Source organism: Salvia splendens, chromosome 5 (genome assembly GCF_004379255.2).
Source record: "Salvia splendens isolate huo1 chromosome 5, SspV2, whole genome shotgun sequence".
NCBI lineage: Eukaryota > Viridiplantae > Streptophyta > Magnoliopsida > Lamiales > Lamiaceae > Salvia > Salvia splendens.
Window position 1 is genome coordinate 16,350,801 of NC_056036.1, and position 23,168 is coordinate 16,373,968.

The following is a 23,168-nucleotide window of genomic DNA, read 5'->3' on the forward strand; positions in this document are numbered from 1 at the left end:
GACCCCATCACCAAGATGATGTACTACGACCTCATTCTTAGGTTGAGGTCGAAGTTGGGCTTCCCCGCTGGGTCGGCGACGGGCGAAGCAAGCGGCAGTGGGGCCGGTGTCGGCGGCGGTGGCGGTGAAGGAGGTGAAGAAGATGTGCCGGATTCCGATGACGCAACCGAGTAGGTAGCGGTGGCGTTTTTTTAATCTTTTTATGTTGTGTTTTTTAAAAATTTTCGTTGTAGAATTTTCCCCTATAAAAAATACGACGAAAATTTATCTATAATTCGTAACTTTATTAAATCATGTTTGATCCACAAATTATTAGTCTACAAAAAATTTAATATAGTTAAATTAAAAAATAGCATTAACCAAAAAGAAAATAAATTAAATTTTTTTTAGAGGGCCACATTTGGTGGCCCTTGTTATATTTTACATTTGGTGGCCCTTGTTAGTTAATATTGACTTTTACCAGTGTGAAGGCCACAAGAGAGCCACGAATGGTGGCCGGGCCACATTTGGTGGCCTTTGAAGGCCACCATTGTGGACACTCTAAACGTAGATCACAGATCCTGAGTGAGAGTGAGAGTGAGAGTGATGGCGTAAGAGATGTGAGGATGTGGACTTATAACAAGTCAACTTCTCTCTTGTTTCTGATTTGTACTTTCAGGTTACTCCCAAGATATGAATTACTTTTGTCAGGGAAAGTTGGCATGAAGTAATGTAGCCCCATCGCGTGCACAACTTTTAATTTGGTTCGTCTTGTTAGAGCATCTCCAGTGGGCGGACATCCCACTAGGACATCCACTAGGACATCCCAAAAACACATTCTGCCACGTCACTAGGACTTCCCATCTCACTGCCACGTCACTAGGACATCCCCTTCTATGTCCGCCCTTCCCATCGCCCTTCCCACTAGGACATCCCGCAATAAAAAAAATCATACATTTACAAATAAAACAATTTACATTTACGGAAATAAAATTTGACGTCAACCCCTCCGAGTCCAAACCTCATACATTATTCGAAAAAATTACGGGAAAAATTAACAACTTCAACGGAAAAATTAACAACTTCATCGGAAAAAACATACATGATTCGAAAAAAAAATTGCATACTAATAAAAAAAAACTTCATACATTATCACGTCAACCCCTCCGAGTCCAAACCTCTTTGATGATATCCTGCTGAAGTCGAACATGGGCATCTGTTTGCCGCATGTCGGTAAATGCACGCAGCCGCGCGACCTCTCCATGAGGTACCCCCATATTCACATTTGCGGTGGCCACGCCGTGACTTGGACCTGCACCCGTATCATCTTCGTTGGTCCACTGAGTCAGTTCCGCAGCTTCATTTTTGACAATCATGTTGTGCATTATGATACATGCGTACATGATATCGCCGATGTTGGGAATATACCACTGCCGTGCAGGACCCTTCACAACCGCCCACCGACTCTAGAGCACACCAAATGCCCGCTCCACATCCTTGCGCGCTGCTTCCTGACGGCTCGCAAAGTATGTCTTCTTTTGTCCGAGCGGATGCTTGATTGACTTCACAAAGACGGGCCAGTTTGGGTATATCCCATCCGCCAAATAGTATCCCATATTATGCTGGTTGCCGTTGGCAACGAAACTGATGGCGGGACCAACGCCATTGCACTGAGCGTTGAACAGGGGCGACGACTGGAGAACGTTGATGTCGTTGTTGGACCCGGCGACTCCAAAATAAGCATGCCATATCCACAACCGGTAGTCAGCTACAGCTTCAAGGATCATCGTGGGATGCTTGGCTTTGAAGCCGGTAGTGTACATCCCCTTCCAGGCGGCGGGGCAGTTCTTCCACTCCCAATGCATACAATCTATGCTGCCCAACATCCCAGGGAACCCGTGCACCGACCCATGCATATCTATCAGCATCTGGCAGTCTTCGGGGCTCGGACTCCGAAGATACCGCTCCCCGAATATCGCTCTCACGCCCGCGCAAAAATTCTGCAGACACTCGACGGCTGTCGACTCGCCAATGTGGAGGTACTCGACGTGCACTCGACGGCTGTCGGCCGCGCCTCCATACGCCAGTTGTCTGATTGCGACAGTGCACTTCTGCAAGGGCGTGAGTCCGGGTTTGCCAGCTGCATCCTCTCTGATCCTAAAATACATGTATCTTCTCTCTAAAGCACCCACGATGTGCAGAAACAGCGGACGATGCATCCTAAAGCGTCGCCGGAATAAGGCTTCCCCAAAACGCGGTTGCGGAGCGAAGTAGTCCGCATACAACCGAATATGTGCAACAATGTGGTCACGGGGTACTTGAGTTCGACGATGGATCGACCGAGGTACCGCCGCCTGCTGCCGCCGCTGCAACCTCTGTTGTAGCAGCCTCTCTATCGCACCTTCAACAGCGACCTCCAACTCATTCTCGCTATCACTTTCACTAGACATTCTAGATATACTTGAAATTAGAGATGTAGAGAGAGTAACTTGTTAACACAAGCGGTGCGAATGAAATAAAATTCGACGAGCCGTATATATAGAGTTTTAAAAAAAAAATTTAAAAAACGGGACGTCCGACCGGACGTCCGACTGGACGCCACAATGGCAGACGTCTGCCCGCCCGTCGCGCCGACGTCCGAGGACACCCGACGTCCTCACGGGACGTCCGTATCCGACCCTAAACGCCACAATGGCGGACGTCCCGGTCGCCCGTCGCGACGTCCGACCAGATGTCCGACCGGACGTCCGTCATTGGAGATGCTCTTAGACAGACTAAACACCAAGGAGAGACTCTTTAGATTTGGCTTCCTTGGAATCGGAGATAAGCTTTGCTTCTAGTACAGGGAGGAACTTGAAACAATAGACCACATCAATTTTAATTGCAGATTTTCTAGTAGCTTGGGACATTTTGGATACAATTGTTGGAATCTCACCTTTTACTTTCTCAATAATCCAATATCTTCCTTTATTAAATGGATGGACACGCCGTTCAGGAGATTTGCCAAGAAAATTTAGAACTCTCTCTTCTATGTGATCTCTTGGTCAATCTGGTGGCTCATAAATAAAGAAACCTTCGAAAAGATGAAACCAAACTGGGTTGTAGAGAAAAAAACTCATTCTTTGGAGGCTTGGATTACTGTTTAAAAGGTGGTGTTTGAATATTCCTTACTGCCCGGGTAATTATGCAAAGATTTACTTAAAATTAGAAGATGGTTGAGACACAACTAACGTGACAATTCTCATCCTGTTGGTTAACGCAAAGATGACCTTCCGACTTGATCCTTTTATATCTGGTGGGTTGTGGCTCTTCAACTTTGGTGCGCTCTTTCGGTTTTTTGACCGTTCCTCTTGGAATTGCTTTTCTAGTTGTGGTTGCTAGGTGGTGGTCTTGGTTTGTTTTTAGTGTTTTTTAGCTTTTGGGGAGTTTTTTTGTTTGTTCTAGTTTTTTTACTTGTTTGCTAACTATTTTTAATAGTTTTAGCCTTTCTCTTTTGAAAAAAGATATATTTAAAAAAAAAGGATATATTGAATTTAGTTTCACTTGTGTAAATGACTCGAGTCCAATTATAATAACATTACAACCGATTAGTAATGGTAACAATAATAACTTAAAAACAGTTAAATTAATTAAAGTCAACACTGGTGAGATAGAGATACTCAGATACGCTTCGTAGTTGTGAGAGAAGTTCATCTAAGGCCATCCACAACGCTGTCACTATACCGTCCCTTAAAACACTATTTGTGGGCCCCACTGTACTTTTTTACTTCATCCCTTAACTAAAGGACGGAACCTGCAACTCTCCATCCCTTAACCGTCTCTTAAATTACTATTCATTCAATTTCATTTTTTTATTTTTTTTTTCAACAAATTCAATTAAAAAAACACACTTCATTAAAATTAAAATAACATTACAACTTAAAATTCAAAAAAATAGAAAAAGACATAATTAAAAACCTAAAAAAATAAAAATGACATAATCTAAAAAAATAGAAAATGACATAATTAAAATTCCACATCGAAAGTGGAACATAAAACATTCAAGGATGTCTCTATAAAAGAGAAACAACCAAGAATGAGTTTGTCCCACATCGAAAGTGGAACATAAAACATTCAAGGATGTCTCTATAAAAGAGAAACAACCAAGAATGAGTTTGTCCCACATCGAAATTGGAACATAAAACATTCAAGGATGTCTCTATAAAAGAGAAACAACCAAGAATGAGTTTGTCCCACACAACCAAGAATGAGTTTGTCCCACGTCGAAATTAGAACATAAAACATTCAAGGATGTCTCTATAAAAGAGAAACAACCAAGAATGGTTTCATAAATTCGCAAGCCCATCAAATATATATGAGCTATTACGAATTTCTTGTATTCATTTATTTATAAAAATTGTTTTTAAATATAAAAATCAATTTTTATAAATAAAAAATATTTTTTTAAAAATTCATTTAAAAAAATGAATTATTGCGTCAGCGTGACGAAACTCACTCGCGGGCCGGCGAGTGAGCGTCACGCATCGCCCCGGAGCGCGCCACGTCGCCTCGGCGCGTGGCGAGACGTCTCGTTCCGAGTCACGGCGAAACGGGACGCGGGACGAGATGGTGACGGGCAGGGGACGAAATGGGGTGCCGCAATGGGTCGCGCCCCCTTCCCGTCCCTCCGTGACGGAACGCGGGACACCCGCGTAACGCGTTGCGGGTGCCCTAAAGAAACACTTCATAGAATTAGAATGAATTCAATTTACCATTTTGAATCTACACTGGTTAGCTACACTGATAAAATATGTGCATCTAAAGAAACACTTATCTATTCCATCATGGTTGCATCATTTACCATTTTGAAAAGTTCCATCGTAATTTTCATATCCCCGTCCCATAATAGATGACACACTTGGGTAATGATACTAGATTTTAGGAAATATTATTTTGTGTGTTGAGTGGAGAGAGAAAATAGTACTATCTCCGTTCCTCTGCAGTAAATACGTTTCATTTTCAGCACCCGTTTTGAAAAAATGATAATAAATAGTTGAAGTAGAGAAAAAGTAAACTAAGAGAAATAATAATATAGAGAAGACTTTTATCTATATTATTTACTCTCTTACTTTACTCATTTTTCATTTTAACTATTTATTATCATTTTTCTAAAACGAGTGTTCAAAATGAAATGCCTCTACTACAGAGGAACAAAGTGAGTACATATTTATATTAATGTGTGAAAAAACTTTTTTCAAAAAGAGAAATGTTGTGGGGCAAATTAAAAAAGGAAAGTGTGACATCTATTATGGGACGGAGTGAATATATAATAAAAATCAATATATTTCTTTCACCTACTTTATCATCTCTATTTTATTAATTTTTATTTTTTTCTCGCATACTTTATTATCTCTTCATTTAATATAATAGTAATATTTTTTCTTAATCTTTCATGCTGCAAAAAAAGCTACATCTATGACTGAATGGAGGTGGTAGTTTACTTTGTCATTTTTGTCATTCCTAAAATTTGCCTATTTCTATTAAGTCTTTTCTTTGGTTATACTAGGAATACTATACTAGTCTGTACTTTTTTTACTTCTCTTATACTTTATTAATTTCGTATTTAAACTCGTGTCAGTTTCGAAAACTCTCTATTTTTATGAGACAGGATAAAATGCAAAATCTGTACATATCATTAAATAATTGGAATTCAAACTATAAAAACGATATAAAAAAGTGAAAACCGAAGATCAGAGGCTTATTACAATCCTGTGGCGGGACCGGCTCCCTATTTCTATCCATAGCCACAAAACAGAGCTCTCACTCATGGCAACGGCGACAATGGCTGCCATCTTTTCTTTCCGTCTCACAACGCTTGCTCCGCACTCCGCAACACTCCCATCCACACCGTTAATCAACAAACGCGCCTCCTTGTCCCTCAATCTCAGTTACCCCCGCTCCATTTGCGGCCTCCGCCCCCTCCTTCTCACCCAAACCCTCCATGGTGGTTTGTGCTAAAGGCTACAAAATGAAGACCCACAAGGTATATTTTCCGTTGTGTAATGTGCGCTTTAGGGAATTTTTGATAGTGATGTCGTTTGAATTGGGAATTTTAGGCTTCCGCGTCACGGGGAGCGGGAAGATAATGAGGAGGAGAGCAGGGAAGCAGCATTTGCTCAGGAAGAAGAACACCAAGAGGAGATTGAGACTCTCTAAATCGGTTAGTGCTTTTTAAACTCAATTTCTTTCTGTAGATTGCTTTGTGCACTTATTAATCCAGTTTTTATGTGGTAGAAGTTAAAATTCTCTGTAGCAAATGTGGAATTGAATTGTAGTTTTGGATTGTGAATTTGCTAATTGGTCTTCAAGTAGTTTGAATTAGCTTCTTTTGAGGGGGTGGAGGGCAGGGAGAAATGGTGAGGTTGCTGTTGTTCACAGGTTTTGTATAGTGAAATGGGTATTTGGCTTTGACATTGATCTACTAGCTAGGAGAAATGTGCTAATGTGCTAAGTATTTTTGGATTAACATGTGATTTTGTTGGATAGTCTTCGTTGTTCTTAAAATAGTTTCTGTAACTAAGCTGGAGCCCAGAGGTCTGTTGAGTAAAGGTATCTTTGTTGGTTTGATACATTAGCAAGCTGGAGTAAGAGTAGAGAGAGAAGAAAAACATGTCTAGATTGTGATTGTTTATTGAAAATTTTCAATTAGTTTCTCGTTCCAACTTCCAATATTATGAACATGCTGTACCTGCACAAGATAGCATCATTGATGCATCTGTGACATGTAGTATTGATGATGGAATAGGGGATTGACAACTGTTTGCATCTGGTAGTATAAATTGATTGCTATGATTTTCTGAATGGTTCTATAGCAATTGAACGGAAGGGCTGTATAAGTGTTCAAGATTTTCATAAATTAGTTGAGATTGTGGGTGATTTTAGAGCTTCATTCAGAGTTATTGCTGGAAAAAAGTTGTTGAATAGGAATCCATGTCTACTTCTCCTCTGAAATTTGTGAAAAGGTCCAGTCCACATAAAGTAGTAGGTTTTTGTCATGAACGGCATGAGCTCAGTAACTCGTGTTGCTACGAAAAAGCTTTTTATGACTGTAGAGTAAAACTTAGTGCCAATACAAAACTTTAAGTGCAGGAGCAAAACTGCGTCGGGTGAAGGGCATTAGTCCTTGCTTCCATTGTATTTCATTTTAGCTTTAGCTCGTAGCTTGTTACCATTTCAAACGGGCTCTGCAATGTAGTTTCCAGAAGCATAATCTAGCATTGATCTTATATGATGCATATAGTTGGCATAATTCACCGATTTGATAAGTGGCAGAGACGTAATAAGTCCTTTGTTTCTACCAAGCTATCTAACGAACATGCTGTCTAATGAACAACTATGTGCTCGTTTTTGCAGATCCAAGTTGATCGCAGCGATTACGACAACGTGATAGGCGCCTTGCCCTATTTGAAAGTAAACCGGGCTAACTGAAGCTGATGGATTCTTGTTTCAGTGCACTCTTCACACTTTTTGGCAATTGAAAATATTTCTGTATCATTCCTATTTCCAGTAAATTTGTTAAGAGCATCACTTTTTAGCTTTCGCTGAGATTATTCTTTTGTTGTGAAGAATCTTTTTACTGCTAGATTTCAAAAGAAGCACTTAACTAAGCAAACTCATCATCAGGCACACTGGCATTCCATTATGATAGTTGTGGTGGAATGAGATGTAATCAATTGCATCAAGATTAAGCTATCTCTTCATGAGCACAGAGATGTAGTAAACATGAACATTTATAACATATTTACAAGAGTTGCAAAGTCTATTTACAAAGAGATGGGATTGGATTCTCATCTTTAGAGGAGGGAGCAAGTCATGCTCACTAAAAAGTCCAGTTTATAAAATATTTACACTTGGTCTCTTCCATCACATCTATCTGCAACAAGATCAGGAAAGAGGGGAAACTACCACACTATCAGGTAGCATGGCTGCAGTCACTACATAGTATTCACACCCAACATGAAGACCATAGGGATTGGGGATCGAATCTCGATCTAGAGTCAACTCGTTGCCTCCACTCTCGGAGGAGGTCACTGTATCGCTACTATCATCGGCTGGCAGAGGTGGCTTCACCACCCGCTGTTCAATATGCACCACCTTCCCTAATATGCAACTCTGATTTTGGGAAACATTTTCAGTAAATAACGTGACACATTCAGCTGAAAGAAAATAGTATGGGCAGCCATGGTTGATGGCCTCATAGTGCCCGGAGGAGTTGAGGACGAAGGCAGCGACCTCATGGACTTCTAAACGACCTATACAAATCTTATCGTTGTTTGCCTGTGACAAGAATGTCTAAATAAAATGATCTTGTAATGAAATGATGAGAAATGGAACATAGAGAACAGCTACCTGCTTTTCCAAATGATGCTTCAAATATAGAGTGTTAACCAACTCATTCTTCTCTTCTAGCTCTTTGTTAAGCTGCTTATTTGCAGCTTCAGCTTCCGTGGATCTTTCGAGGAATTCTGCACGTTGTCTCGACAAAAGACCAACCTTATTGGCAAGCGTCTGAATGCATTCACAAAACTCAGAAGCACTGGCATCATCGACCTCACTCGATGAACTGAGAATTTACAAAAGTGATCATGCTCGTTAGATTCAAAAGTCAAGAACTCCACAGAAGGAAAAGGAAGGACAAGAATTCAAGTAACATTCGTCCTCACAGGACTCCTCAAGAAAATAATACCAACCTATATAAAGACTGGGAAAGAGCATGTAAAGTGTCAGCAAATACAACCACCTCGACTGATGAGACACAGCTTCTCAGTCTTGCAAAGAGACCACACATGTTGACCACAGCGCATTATACTGTCAATTGCGCAAAGATGTGTCTGGGCTTCCTCTCTGGCAAAGACTGATGATGACAAGTCAGAGGTTTCGGGGGTTGAATCGGTTCACATGCACCGAGCGATGGAGGAGGTGTTGTGCACGTCTAGGATTTCGAAATCCGAGATTTTAACAGAACACGAGAAGTCACAGGAAGGGTTGGATGATAATATGACGGATTCCTCTAGTATGTTGAATTCTCAGCTGGATTCATCGATGCTAGATCTACACCGTGACAAAGGGCATGTTTGTGAAAAAGATAAGATGACAAAGCCACAGTCAGATGCTGGCACGAGCATCACTTCGAGTAATATGGCCGTCAGCATGTCTCAGCCGATTACGCCTGATTTGGATGGGAAAGGAAATTGCGGAGTTTTGGTGGAGCTGCAAAATGAACTAGCAGAGAAATCATGCCAATTACACGACGCAGAAGGCAAGATTCAAGCATTAACTGATGAAATTTCCAGACTCGTGGAGGATTTGGATGCCATTCGGAAGCTACTGAATGAATCTCAGGTACATTACTAACTTGAAAGTGCTAGCCTTCGTTTTATGGGCTTCGCCTAAGGCTCTATGATTAGTTATGTTCTTCACCTTTGCTTTTGGCAGTCACGAAAGACACATAGCTTCTTGTATTGCGGATGAACTGTGCTCGTTTGGAGAATTGCTTACACGAAGCCAGACAGGAAGCCCAGACACATCTTTGTAGGATTCACACTGCTTCTGCTTAGCCTTCAGCATCAATTGGAGGTGTTTTTCGTACTGATCTTTCAGACTTAATGCTTCGGAAGTCTTTACAGCCACATTTTTCTGTAAAGTATCTTGTTCACTTTCGTCGAGAGATTCATAATCAAGCTCCATACTCATGGAACATATTAGGGCAAGTTTCGAAGCAAGTTCAGCTTTCAGCTTTCAGCTTTGCATTCTCGACTTCCATCTTGCTAGTACCCGTGATCTCCACCAACTCCGACTCCTCAAGTACTTCACCGTAATCATACTTTTCAAGGCAGCCCATTACCCGTTCTGCTTCATCTGCCTGATAACTATCATCGGACATGGACAACGAGCTGTTGAGAGTCCCATGCTTCTCACTCTTCGTAAAGAGTCCTAGCAATGATTCGGGAGCATAACATTCTAAATCTACAAGGTCTATATCGAGCAAATTAGAGTCGAAAGGAGCTACATTTACATCACAGGGATTTGGGGTCTCGTACAATCCCATAGATGCTAAAAAATCTCGAGGGATAAAAGTAGAATGCGCTCTAAGGAACTCCTCACGTCTCCTAACCTCAGTATTCCTCTCCGTTGCAAGTTTTTCAGCCAACTGCCTGCTGGGAAGAAACCAAACCACCAAAGCCTGCGGAAGCACAAACGGTGTTCTTTCTCTCCCAATAACACAAGTCCGATAATTATTTCAAACACAATATGACACGATAATATCAAAGACAAACAATCAGCAGAAATATAAACTGAGACAATGATTTTTACGTGGAAAACCCTTTCGAAGCAAAAGGGAAAAACCACGGGACTTGAGAGTCCACTCAAAAACTCCACTATAATATGTTTTTGCTACAAGATCAAATATCCAACCTCTACAACAAGTATGAACTCCAACTAGGTTGATAAAACAATCTTAAGCAAAATACCCAAACCAAGATAAGAAAATCACCAAACAGGGGCTGACTTCGACACCAGAAAATCTGACCTTACTGTTCACGGATCAACAATCCCACCGTACAATATCAAGATCTTCAAGTCGACTACCCACTGTCTGAATTTCAGCTCAATCAAACCACGGATGAATACCCGATCGAAACCTCGAACAGAACTGCACCAAGCTGAAATCTGCACTCACCTTTCACAAAATGGAGTTACACGTTGCCACTCAATCTCTCAATTTTGACTCTGAATTGATGATAACAGCAGCTGACCCTCTCCTTCTTTTCTCTGCACCACCGTTTTAGTTTTTGTGATTCACCCAAATCAAAAGATGAGGTGTCAATTTCTAATTAAACACACACACTAATTAGCATTAAAAAAATGCCCATTTATTTGGGCCAACTTGAGTTGGGCTCCCACATAATGGGACCAGCCCAACAAATCTCCCCCTCCCATTATGTGGAGGAGACCGCCATCCCGGCGATCGAGCGACAAACTTCAAACTTCCCTCTCGGTAAAGATTTGGTGAACATATCTGCACCATTATCATCGGTGTGAATCTTCTCAAGCTTTAACAATTTAGCCTCAAGAACTTCTCGTATCCAATGATATCTCACATCAATATGTTTCGATCTTGAATGAAAGGTCGAATTTTTACCGAGATGAATTGCACTTTGGCTATCACAAAATAAGACATACCTTTCTTGAGAAAAGTCGAGCTCTTGCATAAACTTCTTCATCCAAAGTAACTCCTTGCATTCTTCGGTCACCGCAATGAACTCAGACTCAGTAGTAGACAAAGCAACACACTTTTGCAACTTAGATTGCCATGACACAACTCCCCTTGCACAAGTAATCAAGTAACCTGAAGTAGATCTTCTTGAGTCAATATCTCCAGCCATATCTGCATCTGTATAACTAACTAGAACAGGTTTTTCAATGCCGAAACATAGTCTCAAGTTAGAAGTTCCACGAAGATATCTCATAATCCACTTCACTGCATTCCAATGCTCCTTGCCCAGATTAGAAAGAAACCGACTAACTGCACCAACAGAAAAGGCCAAGTCCGGTCTCGTGCATACCATCGCATACATCAAACTACCCACGGCTGAAGAATATGGAACTTTCTGCATCTCTTCCTTCTCTTTATCTGTGGAGGGACTTTGGTTCACGCTCAACCTAAAATGTGGAGCAAGAGGAATGCTCACTGTTTTAGCTTTATCCATACTAAACCTTTGAAGTACCTTTTCAATGTACCTCTCCTGTGATAATCATAATTTCTTGGCATTTCTGTCACGTGTCAATTGCATGCCAAGAATCTGCTTTGCCGGCCCCAAGTCTTTCATTGCAAAGGACTTACTCAATTCCTTCTTCAACACATCAATTCTAGAAGTATTGCGGCCAAAAATAAGTATATCATCAACATAGAGCAATAGAATAATAAAATCATCAGAGAATTTCTTAACAAAAACACAATGATCAGAAGTAGTTTTCTTGTATCCATGCTCCTCCATAACAAACTCAAACTTCTTATACCATTGGCGGGAAGCTTGCTTAAGACCGTACAAACTCTTCTTCAATCTACACACATAATCTTCTTTTCCTTGTACAATGAAACCCTCTGGTTGCTCCATGTAAAGCTCTTTCTCCAAATCTCCATGAACAAAAGCGGTTTTTACATCCATCTGTTCAACCTCTAAATCAAAATAAGCTGCCAAACTCAAAACGGTTCTGATAGAAGACATCTTTACAACCGGAGAAAATATTTCTTCAAAATCAATCCCCTTCTTCTGACTATAACCTTTGACGACCAATCTGGCTTTGTATCGTGGAGCTGCAGAATTTTCTTCTTGTTTTAACCTGTAAACCCACCGATTTTTCAAAGCTCGTTTACCCATAGGAAGTTTCACCAACTCAAAGGTATGGTTGTCATACAAGGATTGAAGTTCATCTTTCATAGCCTCAACCCACTTATCTTTGCATTCATTTTCCATAGCCTCATCATAACATTCAGGTTCTACCCCATCAGTTAAAAGAACATACTCTTCAGAAGTATACTTTACATTAGAACGTCGATCTCTAATAGACCTCCGAAGTGGAACTGTTGGTGGAGCTATAGGTGCTTGGTGTTGATCATTCTCATCATCATCCATAGGAGCATCAACATCATCTATACCTTGCTGGTCATCAACAATGTCATCTTGCACGTGATCCTGAACAGGATCAGGCAAATGACCTAGAGGGACGTGATCCATGTCAGTCAAGTCACTACTTTCTTTTGGATCCTTTTTCTCCTCCTTGTCAATATTATCAATGGTTTGATCCTCAATGAACATCACATCCCGACTTCTTATCAGCTTTCTTTTAACTGGATCATAAAGTCTATACCCAAATTCATCTTGACCATAACCAATAAAGATGCATTGTCGAGTCTTGGCATCTAACTTAGATCTCTCATCCTTAGGAATATGAACAAATGCTTTATAGCCGAACACACGGAGGTGATCATATGACACGTCTTTACCAAACCAAACCTTGTCTGGTACATCACCTTGCAAAGGAACACTAGGAGAAAGATTAATCACATGTGCTACAGTAGACAGAGCTTCTGCCCAAAAGCTTCTAGGCAACTTTGCATCATAAAGCAAACATCTAACTCTCTCAATCAGTGTCCGATTCATTCGTTCAGCCAATCCATTCAGTTGTGGAGTTTTCGGTGGTGTCTTTTGATGTCTGATTCCCTGCACACGACAATAATCATCAAAAGGTCCACAATATTCACCACCATTATCAGTACGGATGCACTTCAGCTTCTTTCCTGTTTGTCTTTCAACTGAAGCTTGAAACTGTTTGAACACATCAAGAACTTGGTCTTTTGTTTTCAAAACATAGACCCAAAGTTTTCTAGAACAATCGTCAATAAAAGTAACAAAATAAAGTGCACCACCATGTGATCTTACCTTCAATGGACCACAAACATCGGAGTGAACCAACTCTAGCAGCTCAGACTTTCTCGACGGAGGGTGACGCTTAAATGAAACTCTTCTCTGTTTTCCTGCAACACAATGAGCACAATTCTGCAGTATAGTACTCTTCAAACCCGAAAGTAAGTTCTTTTTAGCTAGACAATTAAGGCCCTTCTCACTTATGTGACTAAGTCTTCTGTGCCATAACTCAGTTGAGCTATCATTCTCTGTCACATTTACATTGGTACTTGAAGTCGAAGCTTGCATCAAGTACAAATTTGCATTCTTAGTTCCTCGAGCCACAACTAAAGAACCTTTAGTCAATTTCCACTGCCCTTCACTGAATGTATTACAGAATCCCTCGTCATCTAGCTTTCCTGCAGAAATCAAATTCAAACGAATATCCGGTGCATGCCTGACATCTCTGAGTGTTAACTTTGTTCCATTATTAGTAATTAAACAAACATCTCCTATGCCAACAACCTTCACTAAACCATCATTGCCCATCTTTAATACTCCAAAATCACCTGAAGTATAAGATGTGAAGAACTCCTTCTTTGACGTGACATGAAGTGAAGCACCGGTATCAATCACCCAACTCGTCTCGTCGTACGCTAGGCTGATCACATTTTTATCACAAACAACTAGCAAATCATCATCAGAAGTAGTAGTAGCAACACAATCAGATTTTTCATCTTCTTTTCTTTTTGATTTATCTCGACCAGCTTTGTTTTCTTTCTTCCACTTGAAGCAGTTTTTCTTAATATGGCCAGGCCTACCACAATGATAACATTCAATATTCTTGTATCTTGATTTTGATTTGCTACGACTTTTATCTCTGCCCTTTTTGCCTTTATTTTTGCTTCTCCCCCTATCTTCGGTAACCAAAACCTCTGACTGCGATGAAGAACCCTGCGACCGTCTTCTCACCTCTTCATTTAACACTCCATTCTTGGCGATTTCCAAAGTCACAATACCATTGGGAGCTGAATTAATAAGTGAAATCCTTAGAGTTTCCCAAGAATCCGGTAGAGTAGCAAGCAACCAAAGTCCTACAATCTCATCATCTAATGTGACCCCCATGCCGAGTAATTGAGTTAATGAACTCTGAAACTCACTCACATGATCAGCTATAGATGTTCCATCTTTGTATCTCAACATCATCATCTTCTTAAGTAAGAATAATTTGTTGTTGCCTGACTTGGAAGTATACAAATTTTCAAGCTTATCCCATAGTGTGCGAGCGTGTGTCTCTTGATCAACGTGGTGATAAACATTCTCTTTAACAAATTGTCGAATAAAGCCACACACTTGATGATGTTCAAACTCCCATTCTTCATCACTTTTAGACTCAGGTTTTTGAGTAGCAAAAACTGGAAGATGCAAAGCTTTCACAAAAAGCAAATCCTTCATCTTATTTCGCCACAGTTGATAATTTGTGCCATTCAACATAATCATTCTGCTTGTGCTAATTTCCATAATTACCGAACATAATAACCGTAGCTCTGGATACCAGTTTGTTGGGAAGAAACCAAACCACCAAAGCCTGCGGAAGCACAAACGGTGTTATTTCTCTCCCAATAACACAAGTCCGATAATTATTCCAAACACAATATGACACGATAATATCAAAGACAAACAATCAGCAGAAATATAAACTGAGACAATGATTTTTACGTGGAAAACCCTTTCGAAGCAAAAGGGAAAAACCACGGGACTTGAGAGTCCACTCAAAAACTCCACTATAATATGTTTTTTCTACAAGATCAAATATCCAACCTCTACAACAAGTATGAACTCCAACTAGGTTGATAAAACAATCTTAAGCAAAATACCCAAACCAAGATAAGAAAATCACCAAAACAGGGGCTGACTTCGACACCAGAAAATTTGACCTTACTGTTCACGGATCAACAATCCCACCGTACAATATAAAGATCTTCAAGTCGACTACCCACTGTCCGAATTTCAGCTCAATCAAACCACGGATGAATACCCGATCGAAACCTCGAACAGAACTGCACCAAGCTGAAAATCTGCACTCACCTTTCACAAAATGGAGTTACACGTTGCCACTCAATCTCTCAATTTTGACTCTGAATTGATGATAACAGCAGCTGACCCTCTCATTCTTTTCTCTGCACCACCGTTTTAGTTTTTGTGATTCACCCAAATCAAAAGATGTGGTGTCAATTTCTAATTAAACACACACACTAATTAGCATTAAAAAAATGCCCATTTATTTGGGCCAACTTGAGTTGGGCTCCCACATAATGGAACCAGCCCAACACTGCCCCGCCATGCCCATGTAGATTTTCATCGTGGCTTTTCTCCTCACAACTTCAGCAAGACACGCTCTGTATGCAGGAATAATTCCATGAACCACTTTTAATTGCTCAAAGTGGTCGTCTTGGCGCTTTAAAGCCTCGTGGAACACAAAAAACTTGTAGCGTACATCCTTAATCTTGTGCTGGATATATGCGATTTTTTGCATAAAATTGTGCAGCAAGATATTCATCTCATTCTTTTTATCCATGCAGAGCAAACTAGAAATTGCACCCTCGCATGCCTGCATCTCCGAAGATAACTTTTGTCATGCCTATCATACATAGGCCCCAACGCCGAGACTGCATCATGAGGACGCAGTGAAGATGACATTTGGCAGGAAAGACAGTCGTCGACAAGATTCTTCACAGTATTTACATCTTTACTGCATTAAGAGAGATATATTAGTGTTCATTACATGATTCCCCTCTTCAAGAAACTGCCGCGACAAAGAAATAAATGGTAGCAAGGAAAAAAAAGAACAATGATAACAAACAGTGTTGTCTATGGATGCCATGCAGAATCCACGCGTTCCCAATATTGAGAAATCGTAGGTGTCATCTGGCCGAAACCAAAGATTTCTTAAGGCATCTCCAGGGTTTCAAAAGGCTAGGGCTTTAATTGCATATATCCAGTGTCGACATTGATGGTAATACCTCATCAATTTTAGCATCTACTGGTTTCACAATTTATCTTAAAAGACAACATCACATGCTATATTTGTAAAATCCAAACCCTAAAACTAGCGACGAATTTTTTTTTATGTTGTTGCGTAGTATGTAGTTCCTATCCTTCAAACAATCAATCCTATGTTTTAAGTTCATATCTATTATCCTTCAAACAAGTTGAATGGGCAACAGATACGCACGTCAAGCGAATCAAATATACTTAAAAATACCAAAAGGTAGAAATATCATATGCAATAAGTCTCTGAAAAGAAAGGAATGAGGACCTATTCCTGCTTCCCTTCATCCAAATCATCTACCGACCCTCTTCATACTGGGAATTTGAGCACTACATCCGTTATATGGAAAACCTGGTTTGGTTTTCAGGTGTATCTCAGGAAAAGGTCATATAGTTTGTCAAGTAATAAAATCAGCTTATACCGACATCCAAGCACCGCCCTTGAGTTTTTCTTGTTGACTAGCTAAAAACATATTTCAAAGCTCGAACACTTATTTCCATTTCCTCTGCACTTTTGTCATGTTGTTTTGCATTTTGAGCATTCAATGTTTTCTACTGAAATAGAAAACAAAAGGGTTGAATGAGACAAGATGACGCTAGAAAACAAAGATCCCTGCGGTCAGAGTCTCTTTCTACTTTTGCCTACGCTAGAGAGAACTAGAAAATAAACAGAAAAGTCGTCAACCTAAAGGGAAAAATTTTCGTTACAACAAGTTTGACCGGGCTAAATCCTGGTGATTCTCAGTCGTAGATATTTTCATGCATGTGATCTTCTGGAAATGGTGTCAAGAAAACCTAATCAGGACCATGTTGCCTAATGCAGTGTACTACCCAATGATACGTTATAATGACAAACATAAAAGGAATAAAAAGATGAGAGCATCATCATTAAGCATACAATCAAACTAAATGCATGCAAGTTTGAGCAATGGGGAGGAAAGAGGTGGACCTTAACGCCTGCATTATGCTCTTTTGCTCAGTGATAATCTGTTGGCGATCTCTTATAGACGACTCCAAGTCTTTGATAAGATCAAAGCTTTGTCCGAGACTAGATGTTCTGCATTGTTCCTAAGCTCTCCAAAAACTCAGAAACCTTATTCTGAAACTGCTTGTGCAAACTGTTGCAATCCTCCCACGTCTTCTGCAAGCTTTCCTCTTTCACAAAATCCAGCAAGCACTTTCGGTTAGCAGTCTGTAAAGCCGGCATAACTCGTATAGACCTCAGTTTCTCTTTATCCCTAACGAACATGGCCAGGAGGTTGGTATGAACATGGTGCTGCTGTGAATAGCATTTCATAAAATCCACGTAGTTTTGATTAATCATCTTATAGAAATGATCCAAATTACCCCTAGCAATCTCCAATGCTTTCTCTTGCACCTTCTGCTCTTCCAAGAGCCTCTCACACGCCTCAAATCTTGCTTGAGTACGACTATAAATAGCATGTCCGCGGTGAAAATGATATCTGAACTGCATCTCGTACGAAGGCAAGGCCTTCAGAGCAGGGTCAGAAGCATCATCCAGTGCAACAGAGTTTTGAGAAGGAGATGGCAACGAGGGGTCAGGAATATCAACGATATCAACCAGCACAGGCTCAGGATAAGCTGAGAGTGTTCTATGGGGTTCGCGCTTCGAGTCCAGGCACAGAAGAAGCTGATCACTGAACGGTATACCACATGCCGATTCTAGGAAACTCTCCACTGCCTCAACTAGAGTGTATTAATCACAGTCCATCTTAAACGACTGCCCATTCTTAGCAACGTGAACCACAAGCTTGCCCGTCTGAGCAACGGCTTCTGAGACACTAGAACTCATTCTTAGGTCAAACCAATCCACCACAATAACCCTCAAGATCAAACTACTCTGCAGCTAAAACTCAACCCCTCATACTAAAGCACTCAACACCTAAATATAATGAGCATATTATCACCAAATTCCTTAACAAGAACCCCAAATTTTCTGATTTTGCAACACATGAGATACAAAGAGCCCCAGATTTAGCTTAACCGAAAACAAAACCACACTCAACTCAACAAGATACCAAAACCCCCAATTGATTTTGTTAACCAAAACTTAAAGCTTATCATCGTCATTGGTAAATGTTTTGAAAAAATCAGGTTTCTGGGGCAGTTTACGTTATCTTATTAAAGATAACGTAAATGTACCCATTTTGTTATCTATTCTACATATGGGAAAAACGCCAATGAAATTGGCGTGTCTTTAAGTAAAAATGCCAATATTAATGGCGTGTTTATACGTAAAGATGCCAACGTAGGTGGCGTTTTATACTTGTGTCGTATTTTGGGCGTATTCTCTCCAATTGCAATTACGTTGAAAAACTCCAACTTGGTTGGCGTGTATTACTGAAAAAACGCCTTTGTAATTGGCGTGTGTATTGTTGTAGAAACGCCGAACAGATTGGCGTGTTTAAGCAAAGACGCAAACACGAGTAGCGTGTTTACTGAAGTCGCAAAAAACGTCAACCTGAGTGGCGTGTTTACTTGTTTTGCGAAAAACGCCAACATGGGTGGCGTGTTTACCAAGTCGCGAAAAACGCCAACCTGAGTGGCGTGTTTTCACAGGCTGATATACCAGCCGTGCCTCCCCCAAATCACGAAAATCTCACAATACACACACTTCGCGATTTCTCCAAGTTGTGCTCCTCTCCGCGAAATCGCTCTCCTCTCCGTGATTTCGGCCTACATTCATCAATCGGTGCTATTCTTCCCCAAATTCATCTATTTTCTTCGGTTAGTATGCTTACCTTTTACATTATTAGAGTAAGTGGTGGATAGTTAGCTAGGGTTTGTAATGGGTTGTGAATTGAGTAGAAATATTATGCATTTTGGATTGGTTGAATGACATTATTGTTGATTATTATGTTAGATTGTTTGGGTTTAAGTGAATTTGTGTATAAAGTTGATTATAAACCTAAACCTTAGGGTTGTTATAGCTAAAAAATTGGGCAAATTGTTTTAGTTTATGTGGGTTTTGGTTGATGTATGTTGATTAGTTTGAATTGTTAAATTTGTTTATATTGTTAGGTTTGTCAAATTGAAATTGGACAAATTGAAATTGTTAGGTTAGGCAAAATTGAAATTGGGAAAATTGAAATTGTTAGGTTGGACGAATTGTTAATTTAAATTGTTAATTTTGTGTATGTGAATTGGATTATGATTTTGAATGTGCAATGTTGTGTAGGTGAATTATTTGATGTTGGTGTTCAATTTTGTGATATTGGATTAAATTGTATCTAATTATTGAAATGGTTTATGGTTGGTTATTGTTGAATTTGGATTATGAATGTTGTGTAGGTAAATTATGGCATCATCTTCAACCTCTCGTCGTCGGCTTGCATGTGGTCCTGCGGATCCATCTGTATTATATTTTCAGAGACAACACGTCTCTAACAACATATGGGCAGGAGTTTCATCCGAATATGTACGCTGCCGACGATATTAAGAAATAATTTGGGATGTTCTCATCCATCAATATGTCTTGGCAATAGTGGACCAGATGGGGTTTGGGGGTATATTAAGGTGTGGTAAACCAAAAGACATTGACCACCATCTTACCACAATTTTGATTGAACGTTGGAGGCCAGAGACTCACACGTTTCACTTTCCAGTCGGTGAAGCGACTGTGACACTGGAAGACGTGGAGGTCTTATGTGGCCTGAAAGTTGATGGAGAGGCTCTGACAGATTACATCCCCCCGACGGAAGCGGGATATTGGAAGGACATGTGTTTGGATTTTCTAGGATTCATACCGGATGCATCCGAGTTGAAGGAAATGGCTTTTAAGCAGACAAGCTTATCGCGTCAATTGAGGATTGAGTTGTCTGGTGACCACGAACACAACATATATGCTCAGCGGGCTCGTATCTATTGTCTGCTATTACTTGGTGGTCTGATGATCCCCAACGGCTCCGGAAATAAAATTCCGTTCTTCTACCTACACTTTTTCATGGATATAGAACGGTGTTCTACATATAGTTGGGGTGGTGCGACGCTTGCTTGCTTGTACCACAATTTGTGTGAAGCGGCCGTGGCTAAGAGGACGGATGTAGGGGGAGCCTTAACTCTATTACAGCTTTGGGCTTGGGAGAGAATCCCAAATATTAGACCGAGGATGCTTGATCCCGTGCCAGACTATCTACCATGTGCAAGCGCGTAAGTTGTTCACTAATTCATTTTTTAAGCTTAATGTTCATCAATCTTCGTGTTCTTCGCTCATAATTTAAATTTTTTAGATGGAATGGTCCGGCGTCATATGTAAAAGCACCCGGACATTGTATTGAAAATTTCCGAGATCAGTTCTCCATGATGCATCCTAATCAGGTACTTCATATACTTATAAATTGTTTTTTGTTTTTTGTTTTTATTGAAATTATTTTGAAAAATTTGTATCACATGTAGTTTATTTGGAGGCCTTATCTCCACCGAGAGTTGCCGGAAAGTTGTGATGTCGGTCGTCCTATATGGATGTCGATAACAACGCTTATTTGTTGGAATCTGGCTGAGCCACACCTGCCACACCGAGTGTTGCGCCAATTCGGGATTGTCCAACCGTATATCCCGGATCTCCCCCGGTTCCACGGTTCTGATTTTTTGAAACAAGATCGCCGTGGAAAATCTGGTCGTAATTGGGTTCAATGGCACGCCAATTATATACAGGAGTGGGACAACAGGCACTTTACGATGTGGACTGATCTGGAGGACAGTACTGAGCTTGTTGCAACGGAAGAATATATGAATTGGTTTCGCCAGATCACTGTGGTGTATTTAACCAAACCCGACGTGCATGCTGAAGAGGGATTCCACGAAACTGCATCGTCTCATAACTTTACGGTACATTATTTATACTTAACTAAACCCTGATTACTTATTTAAATTCATATTATGATATGTACTTAACTTTGGAAAATTGTAGGTGGAGACGCTTTACAATATACGCCACTTTCTAAGTGGCCGAGCTGCGACAAGACATTTCTATCCGGATATGGAAACCATTTCGAGGAAGGTTGAAGAAGGACTGCAGATATCCAGGGAGGCTCAGCTGATGGACTACCGTCCTTCGCAGCGCTCTGCAATGGACTTGGACGTACCCGTAAGGCAAAAGGCAAAACGACGAACCAAGAAGAAAACCGCCTGCGGAGAGTCGTCATCTCAGTTCGTACACAACTCCGATGACGATTTTGTGGAACCACCTCCACCGAGCTCTGCACTTCGAGGCCGTCATTCTGTCAACCATACCGGTGGTACCGGAGAAGATATTGGCCTCAGTGATGTCCGCGCTTCTCCACCGCGGTCGTCTGTGCAGGATGATTTTTTTGGGGTGGATCTTGAGAACGCTGTTGTTCAAGATACTCCTCCCTCAAGGATCCCTAGATCTACATCCAAGATTGGGAAGGGGATACGGCGCCTGTTTATGGGGAAAAGTCGTGACGATTGAACTAATTTGAATTCTTTACATTAGTAATTGGATACATTCTCTTGATATTAGTGTTTTTTCATTGATTTTAACTCTTTATATTAGTAATTTGATATTGGTGTTTTTTCATTGATTTTAACTCATTGATTTTAAGTCTTTATGCTTAAGTCTTTGGATGTATGAATTATTATTTCGTAGTTGAAATGAAAACTGGCAAATAAAGAGATAGAGGAAATAGCGACATTCTGAACAAACGCGCCATTTCCATTGGCGTCTTAGGTAAAACGCCAATGCAGATGGCGTGTTTTGTGAAAAACGCCAATGTCATTGGCGTGTCTAAGTTAGAAGAAATTTTGGCCAGTTTTTTCACGACGCATTCTGAACAAAAACGCCAGTCCCGTTAGCGTGTTTTATTAAAAACACGCCAGTCCCGTTGGCGTCTATTGAAACACGCCACTCCCATAGGCACGCCACCCAAGTTAGCGTTTTTAGCTGATCATTTGATACTTAAAACGCAATTTTACACAATATATAAGTAAATACAAATATTACCCAATACATAAGTCCAAATATTACTAAATACAGAAATCCAATATTACACAATGCATAAGTTCAATTGTCTTGCCTTTTCCGCGTAAAAAAGCTACGGATACCCTTCCCGATTCTGGCGGTTGAGAGTCTAGACGGAGGAGTATCTTGCACAACTACATTCTCTAAATCAACCCCGAAAAAATTGTCTCGCACAGAAGACCGAGGTGGAGAATGTGGGACATCACTGAGACCGATGTCTTTGCTTGTACCACCAGTGTGGCTGACAGAATGACGACCTCGAACTGCAGATCTTGGTGGAGGTGGAGGCATAAAATCGTGATTGGCATCATCAGTGTGACTGACAGAATGACGATCTCGAACTGCATATCTTGGTGGAGGTGGAGGCATAAAATCGTCAGCGGCATCATTTACCAACTGAGTATCCATCCTTGAAAGAGCATTCGGGCAGTTGCGCCTGTCGTGACCTGGTTGACGACAATGTTTACATCGGCGTCGGGCTCGTGGCTGGTCAGCTTCACGGACATCCATCTGATTAGGAATCCTAGTAGTACGGTATCGACCGCGACTTTTAGGCATTAACTAAGCTCGTGAACATTGCAAAGTCCATTCAGGCACGGCCCAATAATCTTGGTGTCTGGGTGGATTGAACACCGTAGAATATTGGTCTACCCAAACACTTGTGCGGTACACGGGATCAACAAGCGACA

General features: G+C 40.7%; 1 protein-coding gene and 1 pseudogene across 1 annotated transcript; one reads left to right on the forward strand and one right to left on the reverse strand.

Moving 5' to 3' along the window:
* The first annotated feature begins 5,799 nt into the window (after positions 1-5,799).
* Positions 5,800-7,446, forward strand: LOC121803904 (50S ribosomal protein L35, chloroplastic-like). Its single transcript, XM_042203479.1, has 3 exons — positions 5,800-5,965; positions 6,075-6,178; positions 7,372-7,446. The coding sequence occupies exons 1-3, from the start codon at positions 5,800-5,802 to the stop codon at positions 7,444-7,446; spliced, it is 345 nt and encodes a 114-aa protein (XP_042059413.1).
* Positions 7,373-18,291, reverse strand: LOC121803906 (annotated as a pseudogene).
* Between the last annotated feature and the right edge of the window lie 4,877 nt (positions 18,292-23,168).

Excerpts from the sequence above, each read along its gene's own strand:
- LOC121803904 (XM_042203479.1), top strand. The coding sequence starts at position 5,800 with ATGGCTGCCATCTTTTCTTTCCGTCTCACAACGCTTGCTCCGCACTCC. Across the intron at positions 5,966-6,074 it reads CACCCAAACCCTCCATGGTG|GCTTCCGCGTCACGGGGAGC; the intron begins GTTTGTGCTAAA and ends TGGGAATTTTAG. Across the intron at positions 6,179-7,371 it reads GATTGAGACTCTCTAAATCG|ATCCAAGTTGATCGCAGCGA; the intron begins GTTAGTGCTTTT and ends TCGTTTTTGCAG.